Source organism: Xyrauchen texanus, chromosome 30 (assembly GCF_025860055.1).
Source record: "Xyrauchen texanus isolate HMW12.3.18 chromosome 30, RBS_HiC_50CHRs, whole genome shotgun sequence".
In the NCBI taxonomy this organism is placed as follows: Eukaryota; Metazoa; Chordata; class Actinopteri; order Cypriniformes; family Catostomidae; genus Xyrauchen; species Xyrauchen texanus.
Window position 1 is genome coordinate 40,738,327 of NC_068305.1, and position 26,885 is coordinate 40,765,211.

Here is a 26,885-nt window from a genome sequence, read left to right on the forward strand (position 1 = left end):
TAACAAATCTTAATAGAGTAAACTAAGTCATCATCTTTCAAAACTATCTTCCTCTCTAAAGGTGAGACCAAAGATCAGGTGGCAAACTCTGCCTTTGTGGAGCGTCTGCGCAAAGCTGGTCTGGAGGTGATCTACATGATCGAGCCCATCGATGAGTACTGCGTGCAGCAGCTGAAAGAATACGATGGCAAAAATCTGGTTTCGGTGACCAAAGAGGGACTGGAGCTTCCGAGGATGAGGAGGACAAGAAAAAGCAAGAGGAGTTGAAGACCAAATATGACAACTTGTGCAAGATCATGAAAGACATCCTTGACAAAAAGATTGAGAAGGTATAAACTGATAGCATTTGCTAGACCAATATTTTAAAGAACTATAAAATGATAACAAATTTGTTGTTAAACATCAATATTTGTATCCAAACAGGTAACTGTCTCAAACCGTCTGGTCTCCTCAGCCTTGCTGTATCGTTACAAGCACATACGGCTGGATCGGCCAACATGGAGAGGATCATGAAGTCTCAGGCACTGAGGGACAACTCCACCATGGGCTACATGACCGCTAAGAAACACCTCGAGATCAACCCTCTCCATCCCATCATCGAGACACTCCGAGACAAGGCAGAGGCCGACAAGAACAACAAAGCCGTGAAGGACTTGGTGATCCTGCTCTTTGAAACTTCACTGCTGTCCTCTGGATTCACACTGGAAGACCCACAAACACATGCTAACCGCATCTACAGGATGATCAAACTTGGTCTTGGTGAGATGAAAGCTTTAAATAATTGAAAAAAAAAATCATAATTTAAACTCAGGGTAGATGTTAAAACACATTGGAGAACAAAATGTAGAACATTCACAAAAATAACGTGGGTTTTGACGATAGACCTGTACTGTATATCGACTAGGCTGATATATCAGCTGATATTTGGCCAATTTGAGATCATCGAATATGGCAATTCATTTGCATTAAGACTCGGTCACATTTACCTTTGCACGGCAAAATTCTATGGGTGAAATACTACGGGCGAATTACAGTCACCTCAATGGCAATCCGCAGACTTCGGACTTCCGGTGGCGCAGGATTTCCCCTTCGAATATTTCGCATGGAGTTCGAGTTTGGTGAACCGTCAGGGGAATTTGCCGCAAAGTCGCTTGGTTTGGATGTGACCTCTGTGTGGGTGGAGCTCGGTACACCGCTACACTAAATATTTACAATAGGAAAGGATATAATTTAAGGCAAAACATTTTTTTTAACTTCACACTACTAAATATAAAGTGCAGCATTAAAAAGATGCTGCTTGGAGGCCTGGGTAGCTCAGCAAGTAAAGACGCTGGACCTGGAGTCACGAGTTTGAATCCAGGGTGTGCTGGGTGACTCCAGCCAGGTCTCCTAAGCAACCAAATTAGCCTGGTTGCTAGGGAGGGTAGAGTCACATGGGGTAACCTCCTCATGATCGCTATAATGTGGTTGGCTCTTGGTGGGGCGCGTGGTGGAGTTGTGCGTGGATGCCGTGGAGAGCAAAGTGAAGCCTCCACACGTGCTACGTCTCCAAGGTAACGTGCTCAACAAGTCACGTGATAAGATGCGTGGATTGACGGTCTCAGACGCGGAGACAACTGAGATTCGTCCTCCACCACCAGGATTGAGGCGAGTCACTACGACACCACGAGGACTTAGAGCGCATTGGGAATTGGGCATGCCAAATTGGGGAGAATTTTATTTTATTTTTTAATTAAATAAATGAGGCTGCTTGGCTGTTAGATTTGACTGGTTTTACACATGCTCAGCATCTACCCAAACCTTCTTCACCTGCAGAATTTCGCCGTGCAATGGTAAATGTGACCACGCCTTTAGTCTATGTCACATAATGATTATATCAGCTACCCCACTATCTAGTTCATGGGATCAGCATTGGCCAATGAAAAAAAAAACATTCATTGTCAAGCATTAGTCACAAATGAAATTCCAGAGAAAATATGACTTATATTATTATATTTAAAATGTTTTTCACAGGAATTGATGACGATGACTCTGCTATTGAGGACATTATTCAACCCGCTGAAGAAGATATGCCAGTTCTGGAGGGCGATGACGACAGTTCTAGAATGGAGGAAGTTGATTAAAGAGTTTCAGTGTAACTAGCACTAAATTGTTAATGTATTAAGTGTAATTTATTGTTTTTGTAAACATCTTCACATCTCAAGGAAATAGTTAAGAATCGAAAATGTATGTTAAGTTGCAAATTACACCCAACCTCTCCTGTTTTACTTGTATTACCTTTTTATATAGTATGTAATAGGTTTTATGGTCTTTTCTTTTTTTAACCTAAGTGGAAAGTTTTTAATAAATGATTATTGAGCAAATATTAACTGTAGTCAGTGTTTATTTTCCCGCAACTTCTGATTTCCCAAGAAATCTAGAAAATTAATCTCCCTCAGACTTAGCCACGCCCACGACCTCCCCAACTATCGTAATGCAGAGCGGGAATGATTGACAGCATAGTCCTTCCCTCTGCGCCCATTGGAAAGCATGGAGAAGATTCGAGAGATTTCTGGAACACTCTCGGCTGAACGTATATAAACCGCAACTGCCGTAACGGATCTTCCAATCCAACGCTGAGCGGCAGTTGAGGAGAGAAATATCACATCCCTTCAGGGAACCGTTACTCCTAATTCGCTTTAATAAAAGCAGTCAAGGTAAGATTTCCAGCCAATTGACGTGTTTATGGAAGGTAGTGCATGTGAAATTCTTATTACAAAATAGCTTTTTTGTCGGTCATTGTGCAGTATAGAAAGCATAATTTGTATTACTTGAGCCCATATTAGTTGCATTATAGTGTATCGTGCACATATTAAACGTTATGTTAATACATAGGGAGAGTTTGGTAGGTTCTAGAAGCTTGTAATGACCATGTTCAGACCAGCAGTGGGTGCTCAGCGGAAGATCCGGGCGGTGTGAGTTCGTACAGGCTGTTCCCGAGTGTTTTCCCCTGCTGTTACTTTAACCCTTTAAATGCCAGATTGTTTACATAATGCCACTGTTGTTTTTTAAAATGAAAAACAACAAATTAATTATTATCCGGGAAATAGTGACTTTTTATAATGTTGACAATGTACAGTATCTGTGTTATGTTTGAGTAATGTTAAATGTATATATTTTTTTCAATGCGGTTCCATTTAAAAATAATATAATAAAGTATAATATTTTATTTCACATATTTATATTGTGTGAAAAGTGCTATATAAATACATTTGTCAAAGTATACCATAGAATAAAATGGTTTTGGTGCAGCTTTACAGAGAATAGTGAATTGCAACCTTTGTATGTATGTATGTATGTGTGTGTATGTGTGTGTGTGTATATATATATATATATATAATTAAGAAGCTTTCTTATTTCATAGTATTTAAGATTATATGCCATTTTACTTTTATTTCAGTTTTTATTCCTTACCTTGGCTGTATACAATAAAATAATCAAGATTAATTTGAATGATTTTAGAATAAAATGATACAAATTTAAAATAATGTAAATTTTTGCACTCTATTTCTCATAAAAATTTTGCGGACACCGCAGCACCCCCTTGTGGCCCCCTGGGGGTCCCCGGACCCCAGTTTGAAAACCCCTGCAGAGGACAAAAATATATAGACAAAAAAATACTGCCATAAAAATATTATATGTTAATATTATTTTCCACTTTCACTGACTTTGATTTTTTATTTTTTTTTAATCAGTCCTGATCATAACTACCATATATTCATTCATTTTCAGGATTTTAACCCATTAAATGGCAGTTTGTTTACATAATGCTACTGTTGTTTTTTTACGCGCGCGCGCACACACACACACACATGTTGGTGCAGCTATCATTATGATGACTCTCCATAGACATAATGATTTTTATACTGTACGAACTATAGATTCTATCCTCTAACCCTCACACTTACATTTTCAATAAAACATCGTTTAGTAAGTTTTTATTAAGTAATTTGAATTATGGGGACACTAGAAATGTCCTCATAAACCAGATTTATAGCATAATACCCTTGCAATTACCAGTTTGTAACCTAAAAATAACATAAACCTTGTAAACAACTTAAACCAGCCCCCCCACACACACAAATGTCTCAATACACACATACATTTAATTGGCCGCATCATTTATTTAATTGGCCTACAGTGCTTACAAATACAGCAAACAGAGAATAGGGGAAAAGCTTGTATTTGCTCCATAGGCCAGACATGAGAAAAATGGCGCCATCTGGTGGAAAATTTAAAGAAATGTAAATTTTGAACACTGGGATCAAATATTGCAGTTTTAATGGGTTTCAATGGGGACATTTTTGTCATGAAGGTCCCGAGTGTGACTGTTTTGTGTACACAGTGTATTATAGATGTATTATATGAACTGAGGAAATTCCCCCAATAATACATTCATTACAAATGATTCAGTGGCCATTTCTGGTGATGCCAGAAGGTGACAAATGAGTGTCTTCTGTGAATCGAGTTAGTCACTGAATCAACGATCAAAAGAACATTTTTATCATTTAAAATGTGTGTCTATAGACCTACAAAGAGGCATCAAAAGAGGATTTTAGCATTATAAGAATACAGCTGATCTTTTTGTCCGGTTTGTCGACTGCACACCAACATGGAGGTAAAAACAGGAGCTGATATTAGAAATAGCTTTACATAACATATCATCTGATTAAACTATTACCTCACATACATAATGTAAAATGAATAACTTAATATGTAATGATATAAACTCCACTTACAATGTGTGCTTAAAAGAAGGATTGTCCTTTGTTTATTTTCTGCAGTGCATTTCATGTAATGCTGCCAATCAAGAACGATATGCCGATAAATATCTCTTGTTTGTGTGTTCCTCGTCTGTAGATTGTTCATTCAGATGCTGATAAACACATGGATAAATGAGCATTGTTGAAAGCAGCTTTGTAGAAATGAACAGAGCCACGTTGATTAGCCTGTCCGACTAGCGGACTGTTACGTAAGAGTTGTTTCGGCTCATGGAACTCACCTGTGATTGGCTGGATGGTCGCTCAATCAGCCCAACGTAACAAAACGCAAAGAATACTGTATACAAATCCACCATTTGGACTCGGTATGGGTGTAGCTTGGAAAAGTACAGGGGTCAAAAATCACCTTTTTAAAGTGTGTCGCCAAGGTCCTTGCCAAATCGAATAAATAAATAAATAAATAAATACATACATTCACGAGTCAGAACTGTATGACCTATCTCGGACAAAATGAGCAGACATAATTGTGTGAATAAGTTATTCAGTGGGTGTTACAGCTCGTTCTCTTTCGTTTTGTTTGCCCTGTTTAGATGCCCGAGGCACATGACCAGCCGATGGAGGAGGAGGCCGAGACCTTTGCCTTCCAGGCTGAGATTGCTCAGCTGATGTCTCTGATCATCAACACCTTCTACTCCAACAAAGAGATCTTCCTCAGAGAGCTCATCTCCAACTCTTCAGATGTAAGTCACCGTGTAGCAAAAGACTGTATCCACTTACTTTTCAGCTAAATTCGTTTTTGCTGCTTCAACTTTCTGTGCAACATTGTTTCATCTTGGCAAAATAATAAACGCATTTTACTCTCTGTTCTTGTCAGAGAGCATTCTCACTTTCTTAGCGGTGTATAGTAAACAGACAAACAGATTTCGCATTCAGCATGGCTTATGAAACATCACCTTTGGGAATAAATAAAGGCGTCATCGGAGGTTATGCCGGTACATATGAATGGAGGTTTACGTGGAGACAAGAAAGACGTCATCGTCATTTTATTCCCGTCTTCAATACAACACACAACCACAACAAGTGAATCATTTTTACTATACTATACTTTTACTGTAATTGCTAAAGTTAGAAATTATCCGACATTGGCACATAATTCTGCTGTACATCCTATGGTTGTGTGATAGTTCATAAGCCCAGATCACTATCTCTGGTGTTATAATCTTTTAGTTATTTACACTGCGGTCAATGCAAGCGCAACTTTCTCACATTCGCCGGAAACGCAGCCGCTGCTTACGTCCTCGTTGCAAAACAAATTGGATAAAACGGATTGAAAATGGCCTGTGGCAGCGGGGGCGTGGTCAAGCGCCCGTCCGGGAGAGGAAAGCGGTAAGGGCGCTTACACCTGAGCTAAATTATGTCTTTAACACCTGTGTCTAATTCCAGTGAGCACGAGGAGAGCGGCATAAAAGCAGACTCCGAGCCTCCAGTGAGAGAGAGAGAGAAAGCCTAAAAAGCAACCCAGTGTGCTGTATGTTGTGTTAAAGAGAAAACGGCAATTAAAAAAAGCCTACCTTCAGTCAAACCCCGTTTCCTGTGTCCTCCTTGATCGCCCTTCCCGTAACTTTGTTACGCTGGTGCCGAAACCCGGGATAATTACTCTCCAAGCATGGAGCAAAGTCGCCCCATAGAGTCCTCCCAGCTGGCGGAAGTCCTCCAGTCCCTTCCAACGTTCCATCAAAACCACCAGCAATCCTTGCTTGAGCTCCAGCAGGACCAAGATCGACGGTTTTTCGAGATCATGCGGGCTCAGGCAGAGGACCGGCTCGCCATCCGGAGCCTCCTCAGCCAGGAGACTGCGTCGGCTACAGCCGCGACCCCGGACACCCGCGCTACGCTACCCCCGCCCACGTTACAGAAGATGGGGCCAGCAGATTATCCTGAGGCCTTCCTCGGTTCGAGCGGATGGCAGAAATCTGGGGCTGGCCGCCCAAACAGTGGGCAGCCCGCCTAATTCCTCTCCTGTCCGGGGAAGCTCAACTCGCGGCGACAAGCCTCCTGGCTTACTCTGACCTGAAGAGGGCCATTCTGCAACGGGTCGTCAGAGCCCGGAAGAGAATCGCCAGCTCGTCCGGGGCATGAAGCTAGAGAAGTCCGATCACGCGTTTGCTCAACGGCTCCGAGACGCCTGTCGGCGGTGGCTGCTCGCGGGGGACCGCGACGTCGAGGGAGTCTGCTTTAATGCCGCTCTCCTCGTGCTCACTGGAATTAGGCATAATTTAGCTCAGGTGTAAGCGCCCTTACCCACGCCCCCGCTGCCACATGGCCCTATATCAATAAGCCAATAAATAGTTTCATGTTTGGCTGACGTTGTAGGTTAAACCTTTATTTATCGAAATAAAGTAAAAAACTAAATCACTTAAATCAAACCAAAAAATCAAAAGTCCATTTTGGCATCGTACCATGTAAATGTACTGTATTCTGCCATTATAATGCACATGCTGTTTCTCGTGTGCATTTCAACTTAAAGCATTCTGACACGGTATGAAAATTAGCACTTTGGATAAGAGTTTGGCGGATATATCGGTTTTACCGATTAATCGGTGCCGATAGTTGCTTTTTGGATTTAGCGGTTTTCAGAGCAAAATTCTGATGATAGTTGCCGGTGTTTATTTTTTTTTTTTAAATATCTATCTTTAGATTTATCTTTTGGGAAATCTTTCATCATTGACAATATTTATCCATATTTGTATCCTCATTCAGTCCTTCATCTGGTGAATATACAAGCTGTAATAAAGTTATTTTGTTAAAAGTGTTATTAATGAAGCATTGTAATAGAGATTCATTGAAGCATTTCAAAATAAGAGTCCCTTGAGTGCTTTGGGCTTGTTTATAGTTAAAAGTCCCATGGTATGCACCAAATCAGGTTTTTATAAAAATTTGGGTTGAACAAAAATTATTGTCGACTTTTTGTCCATGCACGTCATTAGCCTAGTTTCCATCCAGCTTTGTTATCGGCAAAGTGAAAATGCGGGGGAAAAAAGTTAGACATTTGCCGCCTTCTGCCCGTTTCCGCTCAAATGGCCTTTTATGGATAGAAATGGTGTGTGTGTGATGGCATCATGCCTAAAAGTTTTGGTTTAGCACAACAGAAATCTGCCCTGAAGCCGTTTCCATTCAGAAATGTGTTTATCACTGATTCGCCTCCCAGATGTCCCTAATATTTCCTCTGAAGTTTGGGTAAAATGGGGAGATTATTGAGATAATTCACTGAAATTAGTCAGATTACTGTCATTTTAATGAACAAATAAAAGCATCAGAAGAGGAACTGCAATCAAAAGGGAACAGTTGCTCTTCTAATCTGAAGCATCGCCATGACAACTGCATCATGTCCCGCATATTTCTCCAGCAACTTTTAACCACCAGCTGAACTTGATCATCATCTCAAATGTATTTTAGCTTCATAATGCAAATGTACATTTTCTGAAGAAGCAGTAAATGTGATCCGAGGTAAAGATGGTTTGATTTAAAGTATTTAAATGTTTTAAAATGTTCAAATGCTGGTTTTCTGTAAGTGAACTCAGGATTGGACGAATAGTTCAGATAGTTTATAGTCTTGAGAAAAGTCTAGAACATTCTGAGAGGCGACTTTATTCATCTACAGAACAGGGTACGGCTAATTTATGTTTGTGTAAATAAAAGACATATAAGTCTAAAAATATACATTTTTTTTTTTTATTTAATGCTTTTTTGTTTGGTAATTATTTTTTTTTAATTTAATGTTTTTTTTGTTTGGTAATTTATTTTATTTAATACAGAGAATTTTGCCGGCATTTTTTCAAAAGTACAACTAAACAATAATTTAATAAAATTGGGCTGTAAGTGTTCCAAAAAAACCAAAAAGTTGTGTATTTATTTCTTACTTTGTGCACAGAAATTATGTTTTATGTTTTGTGGGCTAATTCCGTGACTGCTGTCCATTATTTTGAAAATGGTGTGGAAAAGTAACTTCAATAAATAAAAAAATGTCTACAGCGATTAAATTAATCGCAAACAGTGGTAATTAATTTCTGCAGGAGATATTTGTGTTGCACTCCTGGAAGTTTCCCGTTTGCAGATCGGCTCTATATGCCTTTCAATACTGTCGTCATGGTAACACAGGGTAATGATTGGGGCAAACGCTGTCGTGTGACACTACATTTTTGCGTTAATGCCAATTTTATCGACAAAAAGTGTTTCCAAACCATTTTTTCGTGACATTTGATGTATCAACATCGAGTTTATGCACTTGAGTTAAACGGAAAAATATGATGTCGACATTTGTGACATTTTAGCGATAATGTGTGTTTCCATCAGCTTTATTTAGATGCGCTAAAACTTTTTTCGCACAGTTATAGTAAGAATATACATTTAACATACTATAAATCGATCTTAAAAACTATTGGCTAATTATTCGGCAAATATCAGCCTTTCCCACCTCTACTCTGGACAATTGCATACGGTAAATTAACAAATAAACAAGTATAATAAAGCCGTTTTGGTAAAACTTGCTATGCATTGCACAGTAACATTAATATAAGTTTTGTAACTTTTCAACATAACGAGCTTAACAATTTTAACACTGACGCCATTGTTGAAATAGCAAATACTCGATGATAACAATCGAGATTAATTAATGTGGCATGATGAGATAAAAGAATTTTAAAGTAGTAACATAAAAAGAGTCACAAGAAATGTAATTTAAAATGATTTGTTATACAAATTTTCAACCTGAATGCTGATGGAAACAAACTTTTTTGATGCCAAATATGATGATCCCCTGGAGAGAGAGAGACCCCTTTCCTAAAATATAAAGGCAGTTATAATTAATGCATATAATTCAATTCAAAGTGTTTGAGAAACCTGAAGAAAAACATTTTCAGTTAATTTGTAGTGTATAGAAAGCAGAATGAAACTGCTTAATGTCATGTCAAACTTGGTTCATATTTATTCATTTACTAAATGTTTTACACTCCTTTTCTTTTAAATTTGCTGCGGACCCCCTAGCACCCCCTTGTGGCCCCATGGGGGTCCCTGAACCCCAGTTTGAAAACCCTTGAGCTAACTTGAATGCGTTTTTGTTTTCCACCAGGCTTTGGACAAAATCCGCTATGAAAGTCTCACAGACCCCAGCAAGCTGGACTCCGGAAAAGACCTAAAAATTGAAATAATTCCCAACAAACAAGATCGCACACTGACTATAGTCGATACCGGGATTGGCATGACCAAGGCTGACCTCATCAATAACCTGGGCACCATCGCCAAATCCGGCACAAAAGCCTTCATGGAGGCCCTGCAGGCTGGAGCGGACATTTCCATGATCGGCCAGTTCGGTGTGGGTTTCTATTCCGCCTACTTGGTGGCGGAGAGAGTCACGGTGATCACCAAACACAACGATGATGAGCAGTACGCTTGGGAGTCATCTGCTGGAGGATCCTTCACAGTTAAAGTGGACAACTGTAAGTCGCAGCTGAACTGGTGGCACACATAGACCGCTATCCTTGAAATATTCTATGGGAAGTGTTTCGGTGACGTTAAATGGAATTGTTTTGGTTCTCTGCAGCCGAGCCAATCGGTCGCGGCACAAAAGCGATCCTGCATTTGAAGGAGGACCAGATAGAGTACATTGAAGAGCGACGAATCAAGGAAATCGTGAAGAAGCACTCGCAGTTCATTGGCTACCCCATCACACTCTTTGTGAGCAGATCCACAAAATGTTCCTCATTAAAATGTGTAAATAATGAGTTATAGGCCTTTTTTGTAAACAAATGCTTAAAACCCCCGTAACGTCAAATTTGTACGTTTGCATGTTTCTTAAAGAAGTTGTGTCCTCAGGTTATACATAAACCCTGTTAGCATAATAACTATCACATATCAGTATTGTGTACAATTCCATACATTCATAAAGATGACATCATACTTGAATTGTCAACCCTGTAACCGTGACAAATTGATTAAATCTGCCTTCATTTAGAGATCATGCATTAAGGTTTTGCTTCTACGGACTAAATTCTGCTCAAATCATTGTTGTGGTTCAGGTGGAGAAGGAGCGTGACAAGGAGGTGAGTGACGATGAGGCAGAGGAGGAGAAGGAGAAGGACGAAGAGGAGGGAGAGAAAGACGAGGACAAGCCCGAGATCGAAGATGTGGGCTCAGACGACGAAGACCACGATGACAAGTGCTCCGACAAGAAGAAGAAAAAGAAGAAGATCAAGGAGAAGTACATCGACCAGGAGGAGCTGAACAAGACCAAACCTCTGTGGACACGCAACCCTGATGACATCACCAACGAGGAGTACGGCGAGTTCTACAAAAGCCTCACCAACGACTGGGAGGATCATCTTGCTATCAAGGTGAGCTTCACGCTGAAATCCTGAGATACCGACTGATGTTCAGAACAGCATACATGATCTGTAGTATGCAGCATGCCAAACAAAAGCCCCCTTAACCTCTACTTAACCCTACTTTTCAGAGTTAACAGATTATTTATTTTTCCTTGTAGCACTTTTCCGTGGAAGGTCAGCTGGAGTTCCGCGCTCTGCTCTTTGTGCCTCGTAGAGCTCCATTTGATCTGTTTGAGAACAAGAAAAAGAAGAATAACATCAAACTGTACGTGCGCAGAGTCTTTATCATGGAGAACTGCGACGAACTCATCCCAGAGTACCTTAGTAAGTACATCAGCACTGAGGAGCACTGGAGACTGCAGTGGGATAGAGAGAGAGTTTTACATTAAACTATTATTTATATTGTCAAGCTGGTTCTCGCTGCCTCCTTTTCATGAATCCCTTTACACTGGTGCCGAAACCCGGGAAGGAGGAGGGATGCGCCGTAGTAGAGTCCTCGCCATCCACCCCAACGAAGCAGCCGCGGCCATCCACCGGGTACGGAGGAGTCTGACCCCCTGAGAGCGGACGAACGGCCGTCGACTGCAAAGGGAGAAGGGGCTCCTAGCCGACCGCTGCCAAGGGCGCTGGCTGCGAGCGGGGAGGGGCTCCCGGCCGACCACCTGGAGTGGGAGAACTCCTGTCTGGGGCGGGGGAGACCCCTTCTGTTTCCCGAGAATGCGGCGGTGCATTACGTCCGCCAGGGGCCAGAAGACTGCCTCCGATCTGCCCGGGGAGGCGCGGCTGTCGTCCATTAGAGGGTGGATGAGTGGCCGAGGACCAAGCTACGGCGTATCGGAGAACCGGTGAAGTGTAAGTGTTTTGTTTTCTCTCTCTCTCACTGCCGCTCCGTTTTGGCCTTTCCCTTTCTTTTTAAATGTTTTGTTAATTTGGCACGATCGCCGTTATGGCATGTAGGTGCCACATTTGTTTTTGTTTCCCTCCCCTTGTCCCCTCCCCTGAACTGACGGGGATGACCTGCTGGCAGACGGGGCGCAAGGGACGCCCCCCCAGGGGAAGGGGGGGGGGTGTACGTCATGCTGGGGGCTCCCTGGCCTGAGAGGATGGGGGAGGAATGTGGCAGGGCGGAGGGCGGGGCCACGAGCCGGCCCCGAATCAGGCTAATTAAGCCTCAGAGAGGGATAAAGGCCAACTGAAGATGGCAGTGCGAAAGAGAGAGAGATTTACGGGCAGCTGTCCGACACCTGTGTGTGTGTTTTTGGTTCAGATTTATATTAAACTATTATTTATATTGTCAAGCCGGTTCTCGCCTCCTCCTTTCCATTAATCCCTTCACAGAGGAATATTAATCAAATCTTAATTTTCTTCCTCTGTAATTTCCAGATTTCATCAAGGGTGTTGTGGACTCTGAGGATCTTCCCCTGAACATCTCCCGAGAGATGCTCCAACAGAGCAAGATCCTGAAAGTCATCCGCAAGAACCTGGTCAAGAAGTGCCTTGATCTCTTCACCGAACTCGCTGAGGACAAAGACAACTACAAGAAGTTCTACGAGCAGTTCTCCAAGAACATCAAAGTGGGTTTAGATCATAAATCTTGCCAGGCAGTTATTGCGAAGGCTGGAAACTGACATTTAAGGCTTGTTTACATTAGTGACTCAAAACCTGACCTCATATTACTGTGATCTCATCTACTGAAAGTGGCAGTGTGGAGAGAGATTTTATATTTTTTATTGACCTTTTATAATCCCTCCATAAACAGCTTGGAATCCACGAAGACTCACAGAACAGAAAGAAATTGTCAGAATTGCTGCGTTACTACACATCTGCCTCTGGAGACGAGATGGTGTCCCTCAAAGATTACGTTACTCGCATGAAGGACACCCAGAAGCACATCTACTACATCACAGGTGAGGAGCTTGTACTCTTAAAATGCACTCTGATGCATCTCTCAGCTGCGTTAGAAATAGGTCGTCTAACTAATGTTGTTATATATCTGCTGTAGGTGAGACCAAAGATCAAGTGACCAATTCTGCCTTTGTGGAGCGCCTGCGCAAAGCTGGTCTGGAGGTGATCTACATGATCGAGCCCATCGATGAGTACTGCGTGCAGCAGCTGAAGGATTTCGAGGGCAAGAACCTGGTGTCGGTGACCAAAGAGGGTCTGGAGCTGCCCGAAGATGAGGAGGAGAAGAAGCAGCAGGAAGAGAAGAAGGCCAAGTTTGAGGGCTTGTGCAAGATCATGAAAGACATCCTGGAGAAGAAAGTCGAGAAGGTAAAGCGCAGTCTTTGCAAACGTGGCGGTGACACGTCTAGGTATCGGATGTGATTGCTAACTGACTGGTTTACTCATGCCACAGGTCACCGTCTCCAATCGTCTGGTGTCCTCGCCTTGCTGCATCGTCACAAGCACGTACGGCTGGACGGCCAACATGGAGAGGATCATGAAGGCCCAGGCGCTGAGGGACAACTCCACCATGGGCTACATGGCGGCCAAGAAGCACCTTGAGATCAATCCAGATCATCCTGTCGTAGAAACGCTCAGGCAGAAAGCCGAAGCTGACAAGAACGACAAATCCGTGAAGGATCTAGTGATCCTCCTGTTTGAAACTGCACTGCTTTCCTCGGGCTTCACACTGGACGACCCACAGATGCACTCCAACCGCATCTACAGGATGATCAAACTCGGTTTGGGTAGGGACAAATTGACTTGAAATGGCAAGAAATTGTATTAGACAATTAGATTCGATTATATACATCGACATATATCAACTTTGCATAATATACAGTATATTATGTTCATATTAGGTTATATTTAAGTGTATAAACAAGTATTCTAATTCGATTTATAATCTTTACAGGCATCGATGAGGATGACCTGTCAACAGAAGAGCCGAGCTCCGCCCCCATTGAGGACATGCCACCATCGGAGGGAGACGATGACGCATCTCGCATGGAGGAAGTCGATTGAGAACGCATCGTTCGTGTTTGTAGCTCTGTAAAAAGTACAATTTATTGTTCAAAATAATGACTAATCCTGTATGTTCCCGCTGTTCTTGACCACAAACGCTGTTCGAATTCAATCCATTTTTCTTGGTAAAGCTTTCAGAGAACCACTTGTCAACCCTCCCCCTCCCTTTTTGTATTATTTTGAATTGTGTATACATTTTTTGTATTTATTAACATTCCAACATTGCTTTCAAGTGTTACGCAAGTTATGAAGCGTATGACACTGATACTGTATTGTTGATATGATGGGACACTGAAATAAAGCTTAACATATCAGGTTATTTGAAACCTGTGTGTAGCATCAAATGTATATCATGTAAACAGTATAATATAGCTGTAAATGATTTATGTTAGCTTTTATAATAAATGTTATGGCTAGTAAAATTCCCTGTGTGGCTGGAACACTCCTTTAGCTGTTATCAATGGTTTAAAGACATCAAGTGGATCTCAGTGACTTCTGGCTCAAAATAAGCATTTTTGATTGTAAGTAGGGGATGTAGGAAAAGTTTGAATTTTTTGACAAAAGTGTCCGCCCCACTTATTAAAGTTTGAGACACCTGATTATGATGCAAGATTTCATACTTTGCACATCATTGTAAAGATACAGAGATTTTGGGGGGTGAAATGTACTTAATTGTCACGGAATTGTGTCACAATGCCAAAAAATCTTCAACTATATACTTACGTTTATGCTAAATATATTTTACCTTTTGATTTTGGCAGATTATCCCATCACTTTAAATTGAGCCTAATGAAAACATTAAACCTACCGATTAAACCAATATTAATGGTGTAAACTTTATTGATCAAGGAGCTTTAAAATACCAGTGAGTGACCAGCAGATGGCATCAAAGTTATCCAAAAATATTTAAAACGGATTGGCACAAGTTCATAAATCACTGCAAAATAAACAATACACAAAATACTGAAATGTTAATATCCTTACTATATTACATTTATTTAATTACATTCACATAAATAGCATATATTGTGTGTGCGAGTGTGTATATATAGTTATATAGTTTTGGCAAGTCGTTTGGGACATTTACTTTGTGCATGATATGAGTAATTTTTCCAACAATAGTTTACAGACCGATTGTTTCACTTTTAATTGACTATAATCACAATTCCAGTGGGTCAGAAGTTTACATACACTAAGTTAACTGTGTCTTTAAGCCGCTTGGGAAAATTCCAGAAAATGATGTCAAGCCTTTAGACAATTAGCCAGTTAGCTTCTGATAGGAGGTGTACTGAACTGAAGGTGTACCTGTGGATGTATTTTAAGGCCTACCTTCAAACTCAGCACCTCTTTACTTCACATCATGGGAAAATTCAAAGAAATCAGCCACGACCTCAGAAAAATAATGGTGGACCTCCACAAGTCTGTTTCAAAATGCCCGAAGGTGCCATGTTCATACAAACAATAGTATGCAAGTATAAACACCATGTGACCACACAGTCATCACACCGCTCAGGAAGGAGACGCATTCTGTCTCCTAGAGATGAACGTAGTTTGTGTGAAAAGTGCAAATCAATCCCAGAACAACAGCAAAGGACCTTGTGAAGATGCTGGAGGAAACAGGTGGACGAGTATCTAGATCCACAGCAAAACCAGTCCTATATGGACATCACCTGAAAGGCTCAGCAAGGGAGAAGCCGCTGCTCCAAAACCACCATATAAAAGCCAGACTATAGTTTGCAAGTGCACATGGGGACAAAGATCTGACTTTGAGAAATGTCCTCTGGTCTGATGTAGCAAATCTCAAGGCATCAGACAGGAAGTTAAAGCTCAGTCGCAAATGGGTCTTCCAAATGGACGATGACCCCCAAGCACACCTCCAAAGTTGTGGCACAATGGTTTAATGACAATAAAGTCAAAGTATTGGAGTGCAACTTACAAACAATTTAAAGGCAATGCTTCCAAATACTAACAAAGTGCATGTAAACTTCTGACCCACTGGGAATGTGATGAAAGAAATAAAAGCTGAAATAAATAATTCTCTCTACTATTATTCTGATATTTCACGTTCTTAAAATAAAGTTGAGATCCGAACTGACCTCAGACAGGGAATGTTTTCTACCATTAAATGTCAGGAATTGTGAAAAACTGAGTTTAAATGGATTTGGCTAATGTGCATGAACACGTCTGACTTCAGCTGTGTATTGTCATCATCAGATAGAAAATGGAACCGAAGCCAATGCAAACCATCGTCCGCTTATATTGAGTTTATTGAAAATAGATGAGTGTGTTTAATGAGTGTAAATGTGATCTCATGTGATGTTGTACAGACAGTAGAGGACACACACACACATACTGACTGCGGATTGAACGATACAAACACATATATATGAATGCAATGCCGAATAAAACGAAGAAAGACAAGGTGAGTGGCGTTGCTGTGTGTGTGGAAAATCAGGTAAAGTTGAGAAACATCTATTTCCATTTAAATAATAGTGACAGTTACTAGTTTCAAAGCTCGAGACATTAGCCTGCATGCTAACTCCAGATTTGCACACCATAAAACGGTTTTTACAAGAGTTGGTGACACACACTGTCCAGGTTTAAAGATTTACACCCTAGACATTAAAAAGAGCACTTAATGTAACTTTAATGGGCTGTTTGTGTGTAACTGTGCAGAGTTTGTATTGTGTAGCTGCAGGATTAACTAGCATAGCCTGCTAGCGGCTTAATAATGATGGGTTCTCTTTTAGTGCTAATGATTATTTATATGTCTAAATGCACTTTATATAAATAAATAAACTCATTTATTTTAATACGTTTGTTATTGTAGTTCAGGTTTGTACATTTAGTACTTTAGTAGTATTGCTAACGTTAGCTGTCTCATTTTATTTTAAATTGGGTATATATATAGATATAACTTTTTCAAGGGGAAATACAGAACGAGCTGTTTTATTATTTTTCTTTTCTTTATAGGATTCACCAAAATCTGCAAAAGTGGGTAAAACAGGAGGTCAGGAGAACTCAGAACATGAGGTAAGCCAGACTAAAACATTAGAGATGTTATATATTTATAATATTATTTATCAAATTAGTTTGCATCTGCAGTGCAAATGATTGCTATGACTTGTGCATTTCAGTTTGAATTAAACCTCTTTTAAATAACTGTGATTTCTTCATTTAATTGGCATTTTATCGCTTTCACTTCTCTATGCTTAAGAATTGTGTTAGGTAGTTTTAGTGCATCTGAATGGGACACATCAGACCAGAGTCAGATTTATACCAAACTGGGATATATTTGGTGAGAAACTGGGTTTTGTCTGTGTACATGCACTTGGTTAAAATGGTTCATTCTGCATGTGTAAATAATACATTGCTCATAATGCATAAATGCCTTGAAGTGCATTTAAAAAAGAAAATTATAATAAGAATAGATTTTATTTGCATAGCACCTTTCATACTTAAAATGCAGCTAAAAGTGCTTCACATGTGAATATATAAAAACATTTGTTAGAGAAAATGGCAATGCAAACAAAGTAAATCGAATGAAGACTCAAAAGTGAAATGCAACAATAATTAAAGGCTAAAAAGATGCAAATAAAATGGTGCACAATTGAATATAATGACTAAAAGACAAAGTATATTAATCAAAATAAACTTCAAATGAAATGTCTTCAAATGCTTTTTAAAAATATGAATAAATGCGATCATGAACTCTACTTATGCATTAGAGGACAACTGATTGATTTCCTGCCTTGTATGGGAAATGAGGCTGCGCCACAGTGCTGTAATTATATATGAACACATGAATGCATTTGATTGTCAATATAGTGGTGATGGTAGATTAGTGGTTATGCATTCTAGCGGCTTCTAGAATGGTTACATGTTTAATCCTCAGTAGGGGCAGATCAGTAATCCCAAGATGCCACCATTCTGCCCATATCAAGTTTAAAGGTCTTCTATGGCGATCGATTGAGAGCGGGACTAATCATTAGGCCTCCGGGATTGAGCAGGAGAATGTTTGGACGAATGTTCACACTGTTCTTTTCCATATAATGACAGTTCATAGTGACCACATCATTTTGGTATCATGGCAACACTATTTAGTTACATGAAAAAGAGGAGTTTTCAATCTTTGGGACAGCATATGGGCTTGGAATGGCAAACTTTAATAAAACAAAATATCCTGTATTTACAATTTTTTTGTCTTTTCCTATCAGGGGTCCAATAAGAAGGGCATTAACAGTGTTCCTCCCACCATGCAGCTGCTGAAAGGAAAACCGTCCGGATCTCAGCCCGCCGTTAAAAAAGACAAGAGACCGAGCTCATCCAGATACAGCCTGAGCAACAATCGGGAACTCCAGAAACTCCCTGCGTTCAAAGGTGAGATGCAGGATCGGCTGCTAAAGACATGAATCGAGATGTTGGGCAGTGCTTGATTTTACCTGTTGGATGTTGATTGGATCTTGAAAATTAAGCTGTGACATTGTTGGTTAATATTATTTTGATGAAAGTTCATGAAGTCCCGGAGGCCTTGGTATCTCAGCGGGTATTGACGCTGACTATCACACCTGGAGTCACGCGTTTGAATCCAGAGTGACTCCAGTGAGGTCTCCTAAGCAACCAAATTGGCCTGGTTGCTAGGGAGGGTAGAGTCACATGGGGTAACCTCCTCGTGGTCGTTATAATGTGGTTCTCGCTCTCGGTGGGGCGTGTGGCGAGTTGTACGTGGATGCTACGGAGAATAGCGTGAAGCCTCCACACGCACTATGTCTCCGTGGTAACGCGCTCAACAAGTCACGTGATAAGATGCGCGGATTGATGGTCTCCGACACGGAGGCAACTGAGATTCATCCTCTGCCAACTGGATTGAGGCGAGTCACTACGCCACCACATAGAGCGCATTGGGAATTGATCATGCCAAATTGGGGAGAAAATCATCACTTACAGCCCAATTCTAATAAATTATTGTTTAGTTTTACTTTTGAAAAAATGTCGGCAAAATCCCCTGTATTAAATTAAATAAATTACCAAACGAAAAAAGCATTAAATTAAAAAAATTAATTACCAAACAAAAAAAACATTACATTAAAATAATTAATTACCAACTAAAAAAAAATTACATTAAAATAATTAATTACCAACTAAAAAAAACATTACATTAAAATAATGAATTACCAACTAAAAAAAACATTACATTCAAATAATTAATTACCAAACAAAAAAGCATTAAATAAAAAAGATTATTCCCAAACGAAAAAAATATATATATTTTTAGACCTATATATGCCTTTTCTTTACACAAACTTAACTTAGGGGAATGACATTCTCAGAATGTTCTAGACTTTTCTCAAGACTATAAACTATCTGAACTATTCGTCCAATCCTGAGTTCACTTACAGAAAACCAGCTTTTGAACATTTTAAAACATTTAAATACTTTAAATCAAACCATCTTTACCTCGGATCACATTTACTGCTTCTTCAGAAAATGTACATTTGCATTATGAAGCTAAAATACATTTGAGATGATGATCAAGTTCAGCTGGTGGTTAAAAGTTGCTGGAGAAATATGCGGGACATGATGCAGTTGTCATGGCGATGCTTCAGATTAGAAGAGCAACTGTTCCCTTTTGATTGCAGTTCCTCCTCTTCTGATGCTTTTATTTGATCATTAAAATGACAGTAATCTCATTTATTATCTCAATAATCTCCCCATTTACCCAAACTTCAGAGGAAACAATTAGGGACATCTGGGAGGAGAATTAGCGATAAACACATTTCTGAATGGAAACGGGCAGAAAGCGGCAAATGTCGGAATTGTATTGTTCCAGAAACGTTCTGGATATATTCCTGCTGTTTCTCTGGCTTGAAAACACTTTGATTTGAATGATTGAGTTCATGAATCAAAGCATGCTCACTCGACTGGTTTAGCACTGAGAGAACCACATGTTGAATCTAATGCATTCAATCCAGTGGATAATTAGGGTCTAATTATTATAAGAGACTTCCAGATTCCCGCTGCGGTCAGTAACCAGAATATCGATTCTGCCCTTAACAAGGTGAATATGTGAACTGAACCAGCGCTTGTGAATCTTTTTAATCATACTCCAACCAATAGATCTGATCTGTAATTTAAGTGAGATGCACCGTGGATTTATCTCCACTATTTAGGTTTATGGATTAATTCTTAGATAAACATTTTATGACTCTGATGTTACCCAAAATGTCAACAGCGACACGCAGAACCTAAACTGCGCACTAGCATTGCCTCTGGAAACAGCATATGAGTTATGTCACCATTAGAGGTCGCCCGATAGTGGATTTTGCCAAGGTGGTGGAACAGGCCGATAACCGATTAATCGGGGAATAATATTCTCATGCCGATTATTAACCAAAATAATTAACCAATAACAGGTAAAAAATTGAGATTTTCCAGAATGTGTAACGCCCAATTCCCAATTCGCTCTAAGTCCTCGTGGTGGCGTAGTGACTCGCCTCAGTCCAGGTGACGGAGGATGAATCTCAGTTGCCTTCGCGTCTGAGACCGTCAATCCGCGCATCTTATCACGTGACTTGTTGAGCGTGTTACCGCGGAGACGCAGCGCGTGTGGAGGCTTCACGCTATTCTCCGCGGCATCCATGCACAACTCACCACACGCCTCACCAAGAGCGAGAACCACATTATAGCGACCACGAGGAGGTTACCCCATGTGACTCTACCCACCCTAGCAACCGGGCCAATTTGGTTGCTAAGGAAACCTGACTGGAGTCACTCACCACACGCCCCACAGAGAGCAAGAACCACATTATAGCAACCACGAGGAGGTTACCCCATGTGACTCTACCCTCCCTAGCAACCGGTCCAATTTGGTTGCTAAGGAAACCTGACTGGAGTCACTCACCACACGCCCCACAGAGAGCAAGAACCACATTATAGCAACCACGAGGAGGTTACCCCATGTGACTCAACCCTCCCTAGCAACCGGGCCAATTTGGTTGCTAAGGAAACCTGACTGGAGTCACTCACCACACGCCCCACCGAGAGCGAGAACCACATTATAGCGACCACGAGGAGGTTACCCCATGTGACTCTACCCACCCTAGCAACCGGGCCAATTTGGTTGCTAAGGAAACCTGACTGGAGTCACTCACCACACGCCCCACAGAAAGCAAGAACCACATTATAGCAACCACGAGGAGGTTACCCCATGTGACTCTACCCTCCCTAGCAACCGGGCCAATTTGGTTGCTAAGGAAACCTGACTGGAGTCACTCACCACATGCCCCACAGAGAGCAAGAACCACATTATAGCAACCACGAGGAGGTTACCCATGTGACTCAACCCTCCCTAGCAACCGGGCCAATTTGGTTGCTAAGGAAACCTGACTGGAGTCACTCATCACACGCCCCACAGAGAGCAAGAACCACATTATAGCAACCACGAGGAGGTTACCCCATGTGACTCAACCCTCCCTAGCAACCGGGCCCCAATTTGGTTGCTAAGGAAACCTGACTGGAGTCACTCACCACACGCCCCACCGAGAGCGAGAACCACATTATAGCGACCACGAGGAGGTTACCCCATGTGACTCTACCCTCCCTAGCAACCAGGCCAATTTGGTTGCTAAGGAGACCTGACTGGAGTCACTCAGCATGCCCTGGATTCAAACTAGCGTCAATACTCACTGAGCTACCCAGACCCCCAGAGCATCACATTATAAATGAAAACATTGATTAAAACTTCTATTCAGTACAACAGCACTTTTGCATTGTGAGATACAGGTTCAAAAGTAATGCTAACAATAATAATACATTTAGCTAAACACTAGTAATATATTTCAGTCGCAATTTCTTACATTTTAAGCGTCAAGCTTTTATGCTCTGATTTAATGATATAAATACAGTATATAGTCTGCAGGCGCTGCACACTTCACAGTTAATGAGCGCTCTGTCTGTCATCTGCTACAACAAAGCGTGTGACGCTCATTAAATGTGCCGTTTTTAGTATGTGAGTGGCTTCATACGTTCACTTTGTAGCGTGCAGCACATGCAGAATGTGTATTTAATAAATCACATCCATTTGTAGTTTAATAATCACAGTTCAACATATCACAGTATTAATTAATTGTCCATTTTGGCAAATATAGTATGTTGTCCTTTTATTCCATGCATTAAGAAATGTCACTTACAATGCACAGTATACTGTACATGATGCATACAACAGAAATGGTGTGAATAAAATGCTATTCTGAATGTAATCAATAATGCTCATTCGTTTGTCTAAAATGTACCTAAGTAGTCGTTTTTGCTGTCAATATGTGGCAGAATATACTATAAAAAATATGCATCAATGTTAATTTTTGTATGTCATTATACTGAATTTATTTGGAAGGAAAGTGATGATAAACTGGGAGTGGGTGTTTCCTTTGTGCTTAGGCGAGCAGCTGCAGGTCTGCTGTTGAAATGCGGTTTCCTGTGAGCATGTTGCTGCGGTCCCTGTATATACAATATATTCTGAGATGCATGAAAGTACTGTTGTGTCAAACTGTTGTGCCATAATTTCTTCTTTATTTACCATCAGTGGTTTGGTGGTTTTATTTCCAGCTCAGGTAGAGCCAAGAGCTCGTCTCTGATGTTTCTCATGTTTTCTCAAAGGATGCACTTAGTAGTAAAACAATTATACCAGGTAGGGAGCCACTAACTATGAGTATGCAACTAGATTTTAACATTTACAGTTCTGCATTTGGCAGATGCATTGATCCAAAGTGACTCACGTGAATTCCAAGAACACATTTTATGATTTTATGTTTTCCCTGGGAAATGAAACCCACAACTTCACTGTTGTTAACTCCATGCTCCATCAGATAAGCTATGTGAAACCTGTGGGTGGTTTCTATAAGTGTTGCTAGGGTGTTCTGCTTTTTACACATGTTGCTAGTTGGTTGCTAGGTTGTTTTGGGTGGTTTTTAGCATGTTGCTAATGTGTTCGTGGTGGTTTTTAGCATGTTGCTAGTTGGTGTTCTGGGTGGATTTTAGTGTTGCTGATTGGTTGCTAGAGTATTATGTGTGGTTTGTAGTGTTGCTAGGGTATTCTGGGTGGTTATTAGCATGTTGCTATTTGGTCCCTAGGGTTTACAGAATGGCTTTTAGTGTTACTAGGTGGTTGCTAGGGTGTTCTGTGTGTTTTTTTAGCATGTTGCTAATGTGTTCTGGATGTTTTTTTAGCATGTTGCTAATGTGTTCTGGATGTTTTTTAGCATGTTGCTAGGGTGTTATGGTTGGTTTTAAGTGTTGCTTGTTGGTCCCTAGGGTTTACTGAATGGCTTTTAGTGTAACTACTGTTCTGGGTGGTTTTTAGCATGTTGCTAGGGTGTTATGTTTGGTTTTCAGTGTTGCTAGTTGGTCCTTAGGGTTTACTGAATAGCTTGTAGTGTTACTAGTGGCTGCTAGGGTGTTCAGTGTGTGTTGCTAGGATGTTATGGTTGGTTTTCAGCATCACTTTTAAGTCCCTAGGGTTTACTGAATGGCTTATAGTGTTACTAATTGGCTGCTATGTTGTTCTGGGTGGTGTTTAGTGTTGCTAGTTGGTTGCTGGTGTGTTCTGGGTGGTTTTTAACATGTTGTTAATGTGTTCTGGGTGGTTTATAGTGTGTTGCTAGTTGGTTGTTGGGGTGTTCTGGGGGGATTTTAGAGTTGCTAATTTGTTGCTAGAGTATTATGTGTGGTATCTAGTGTTGCTAGTGTATTCTGGATAGTTTTTAGCATGTTGCTAGTTGGGTGCTATGGTGTTCAAAGTGTGTTGCTAGGGTGTTCTGGCTTGTTGTTATGATTGTTAGGGTGTTATGGGTGGTTTTTAGTGTTGCTAATTTGTTGCTAGAGTATTATGTGTGGTATCTAGTGTTGCTAGGGTATTCTGAATGGTTTTTAGCATGTTGCTAGTTTGGTGCTATGGTGTTATGGTTGGTTTTCATTGTTGCTAGTTTGTCCCTAGGGTTTACTGAATGGCTTGTAGTGTTACTTGTCGACTGCTATGGTGTTCCGGGTGGTGGTTAGTGTTGCTAGTTGGTTGCTATGGTGTTCTGGGTGGTTTCTAGTGTTTTTAGTTGGTTGCTAGGGTGATCTGGCTTGTTGTTATGGTGTTTAGGGTGTTCTGGGTGGTGTTTAGTGTTGCTAGTTTGTTGCTAGGGTGTTCTGGGTGGTTTTTAGCATGTTGCTAATTGGTTGCTAGGGTATTATGGGTTGTTTCCTGTTGCTAGGGTATTCTGGGTGGTTTGTAGCATGTTGCTAGTTGGGTGATAGGGTGTTCAGCGTGTGTTGCTAGGGTGTTATGGTTGGTTTTAAGTGTTGGTATTTGGTTCCTAGTGTTAACCGAATGGCTTTTAGTGTTACTAGTCAGATGCTAGGGTGTTCTGGGTGGTTTTTAGGGTTGCTAGTTGGTTGCTAGGGTGTTCTGGGTGGATTTTAGGGTTGCTAGTTGGTTGCTAGGATGTTCTGGGTGGTTTCTACATATACATATACATGTTTACTTACTGGACCAAGTCAAAAGAGTCCTGAACCCTCAAGTCTCTTTGATATTCTGGTCTCTAGAAATGGCTCACGGACCTCCTTCAATGCAAGTCTATGTGATTGTTTTTAACCTGTTTTATTCTCTGCCTGATGAGAATTTTATGTCTGAAAATTAATAGACACCAGTGTCAGAAATTAACCAGGGCTCGGGAAAAAAATGGCACCAAAAGTGAGAAAAAATGTCCCTGAAATTCAAAATGAATTTTTTCTTTTATTTATATATTTCTATCTGGTTCTTAATATTATATTCTCTATATACACTTTTTTTGACAATTGTAAAAGTAGCAGAGTCACCTAAAAGTCAAGTGCACAGTTAACATGGATGTTGTTTGATTCATTGTCTAAATGGAGAACAGAGGTCCATTATTCTTTACCAAATCTTTGAGGACAACTTGTTAGTAGTCAACTTGTTGTGTGAATATCCTGTTATCTGCATGTGGTCAGCTCAGTGCTGCAAACCCAACACCAATCACATTCAAAGGTCCTGCCTTCTTTGGCTCCCACCAGCCAATCAGCAGCCTCCTCCGCCTGGCCTCTGCCTGTTAACATCACGTGACCTCCTCCAGCCAATCGGCTGTCCCCCTTTGATGGGTGACATCACTAAACAGCTAGTTCCCTCCAGCAGTGGAGCTTCATTTTCTGTTGAGTGTTTGTGCTAAAATGGAGGCTAACTGCTCAACTTAGCCGGCAGCCGTCCTCGCTCCCTTTTGGACATATTCATGTTGACATGCTCTAAAGAGGACGCTAGGATGGTCATGGATGCTCCGAGCTCGAACGGGCCCTTTCAGCCGGTGGCCCTTATGCACTTTAGAGGTGAGACGTTTGTCTTATTGTGTCCGGAGAGGAAGGGAGTGCAAGGGAAGGCTGCTATGCAATGATTTGTGGCCGCTGTTGCGAAGAGAGAAGCATTTTTATGGATCTGCCCTGTTTATGTTGTTAATAAGCCTTAAAAGCATTTCATTATTGGATTGTTTTAAGTTGCAGTAATTGGCATATTGATTTTAGGTTTATTTGTTTTAAGATTAGTGCTCATGGAGGGAGTTGAAGACTGTGGCTGTGTTCCAAAATCTAGTGAGCTGCCTACCTAGACAGCATGATTGATCTAAAACAATCTGCTTTTTTTGTTGTTTTAGATTTGTAATCTTTCTACAGAGGCAGTTAAAGACTGGCTATGTTTTTAAATCTAGTGAGCTGCCTATTGAGACTGTAGTTTTAGCCATTATAGGTGCATTCGAACATGGCTAGGATATCTCACAATGCTCACTCACTAGGTTTTGAGGCACAGTCTGTATGTTGCCCGGGTTAAATCTGGCAAGCTATGTTTACAGTGCTGCCACTAGTAAAGGGGTAGCACTGTACCCCCCCCCACCGCCCCCCCCACCGCACCAACCATGACCTCTGAAGTCAGAGGAAGTGAGGTCACAGCTTCAGGAACATTGAGTGTGTGCTCACTGCATCCTGGTTGCTGTCACACTGGATACACAGCCTGATTATGCTGTACGCTTCCAATGCATCACAACACGTGCAGCCTTATAAAGGGATTTGACCACTCACCTGCACCGGTGCACAAGAAGCACAAGTGATTGGAAGTATTCATGCAGGCGTGTAGTGTAGTCATGCATGTGTAGCATGCATTTCTGTTCATGGAAAAGTTGGATGCAATTGGAGAGTGTTTTACGTTATTTTTAATATTTGTTTACAAATGTTGGTCTAATAGAATAGTACATGTAATTGGCTTAAAGATATCTTATTTTCTGCACACCACTCACACACAATGTGATGAGGTCATGTGACAATAATGAGTGCGTTTTGGTGTGCATGTATAACTACCAAAAATCAACTCTGACAATGCAAGAAAACTGTCATTTGAAATTATGGGATTACTCTTATGCTTTTGATGTCAAAACATAAATGGGTAAAGGGAGCACACACTACACTCACTCCCGCCATTCACTCCCATTCAAATGATAAGATGATATATTTTTCATATAATATTATTTGTTATTTGTGATGCTTTATTTTCTTACACAAGAAGCCCCCATGTGACATCACATCCTGTGGTGGTGGCGTAATGGACTAAAGCACATAACTGGTAATCAGGAGGTTGCTGGTTTGATCCCCACAGTCACCACCATTGTGTCCTTGAGTAAGGCACTTAACTCCAGGTTGCTCCGGGGGGATTGTCCCTGTAATAAGTGCACTGTAAGTCACT

General features: G+C 40.9%; 2 protein-coding genes and 1 pseudogene across 3 annotated transcripts in view; all 3 read left to right on the forward strand.

Annotated features, from left to right (window-relative positions):
• LOC127623591 (heat shock protein HSP 90-alpha 1-like) overlaps positions 1–2,356 on the forward strand; it is a 6,721-nt pseudogene extending 4,365 nt beyond the window's left edge.
• A 163-nt stretch (positions 2,357–2,519) lies between these two features.
• Positions 2,520–14,818, forward strand: LOC127623589 (heat shock protein HSP 90-alpha-like). The gene is made up of 11 exons (XM_052097986.1): positions 2,520–2,696; positions 5,351–5,500; positions 9,889–10,255; positions 10,360–10,493; positions 10,835–11,149; positions 11,299–11,464; positions 12,524–12,714; positions 12,900–13,047; positions 13,143–13,411; positions 13,497–13,830; positions 13,998–14,818. Exons 2-11 carry the CDS (start codon positions 5,351–5,353, stop codon positions 14,105–14,107), a joined length of 2,184 nt encoding a protein of 727 aa, XP_051953946.1. The 5' UTR covers positions 2,520–2,696; the 3' UTR covers positions 14,108–14,818.
• A 1,534-nt stretch (positions 14,819–16,352) lies between these two features.
• ppp2r5cb (protein phosphatase 2, regulatory subunit B', gamma b) overlaps positions 16,353–26,885 on the forward strand; it is a 32,384-nt gene continuing 21,851 nt past the window's right edge. The window contains exons 1-3 of one of the 2 annotated variants that reach the window (XM_052097995.1): positions 16,353–16,529; positions 17,081–17,140; positions 18,325–18,487. In XM_052097995.1, the coding sequence (XP_051953955.1) occupies positions 16,494–16,529; positions 17,081–17,140; positions 18,325–18,487 (259 nt within the window). In that variant the 5' untranslated portion in view covers positions 16,353–16,493. Of the gene's footprint in view, positions 16,530–17,080; positions 17,141–18,324; positions 18,488–25,282; positions 25,487–26,885 lie in introns of those variants that run through there. The other variant, XM_052097996.1, reaches the window with a different exon arrangement.

Excerpts from the sequence above, each read along its gene's own strand:
- LOC127623589 (XM_052097986.1), top strand. The coding sequence starts at position 5,351 with ATGCCCGAGGCACATGACCAGCCGATGGAGGAGGAGGCCGAGACCTTT. Across the intron at positions 12,715-12,899 it reads AGTTCTCCAAGAACATCAAA|CTTGGAATCCACGAAGACTC; the intron begins GTGGGTTTAGAT and ends CTCCATAAACAG. Across the intron at positions 13,412-13,496 it reads TGGAGAAGAAAGTCGAGAAG|GTCACCGTCTCCAATCGTCT; the intron begins GTAAAGCGCAGT and ends CTCATGCCACAG.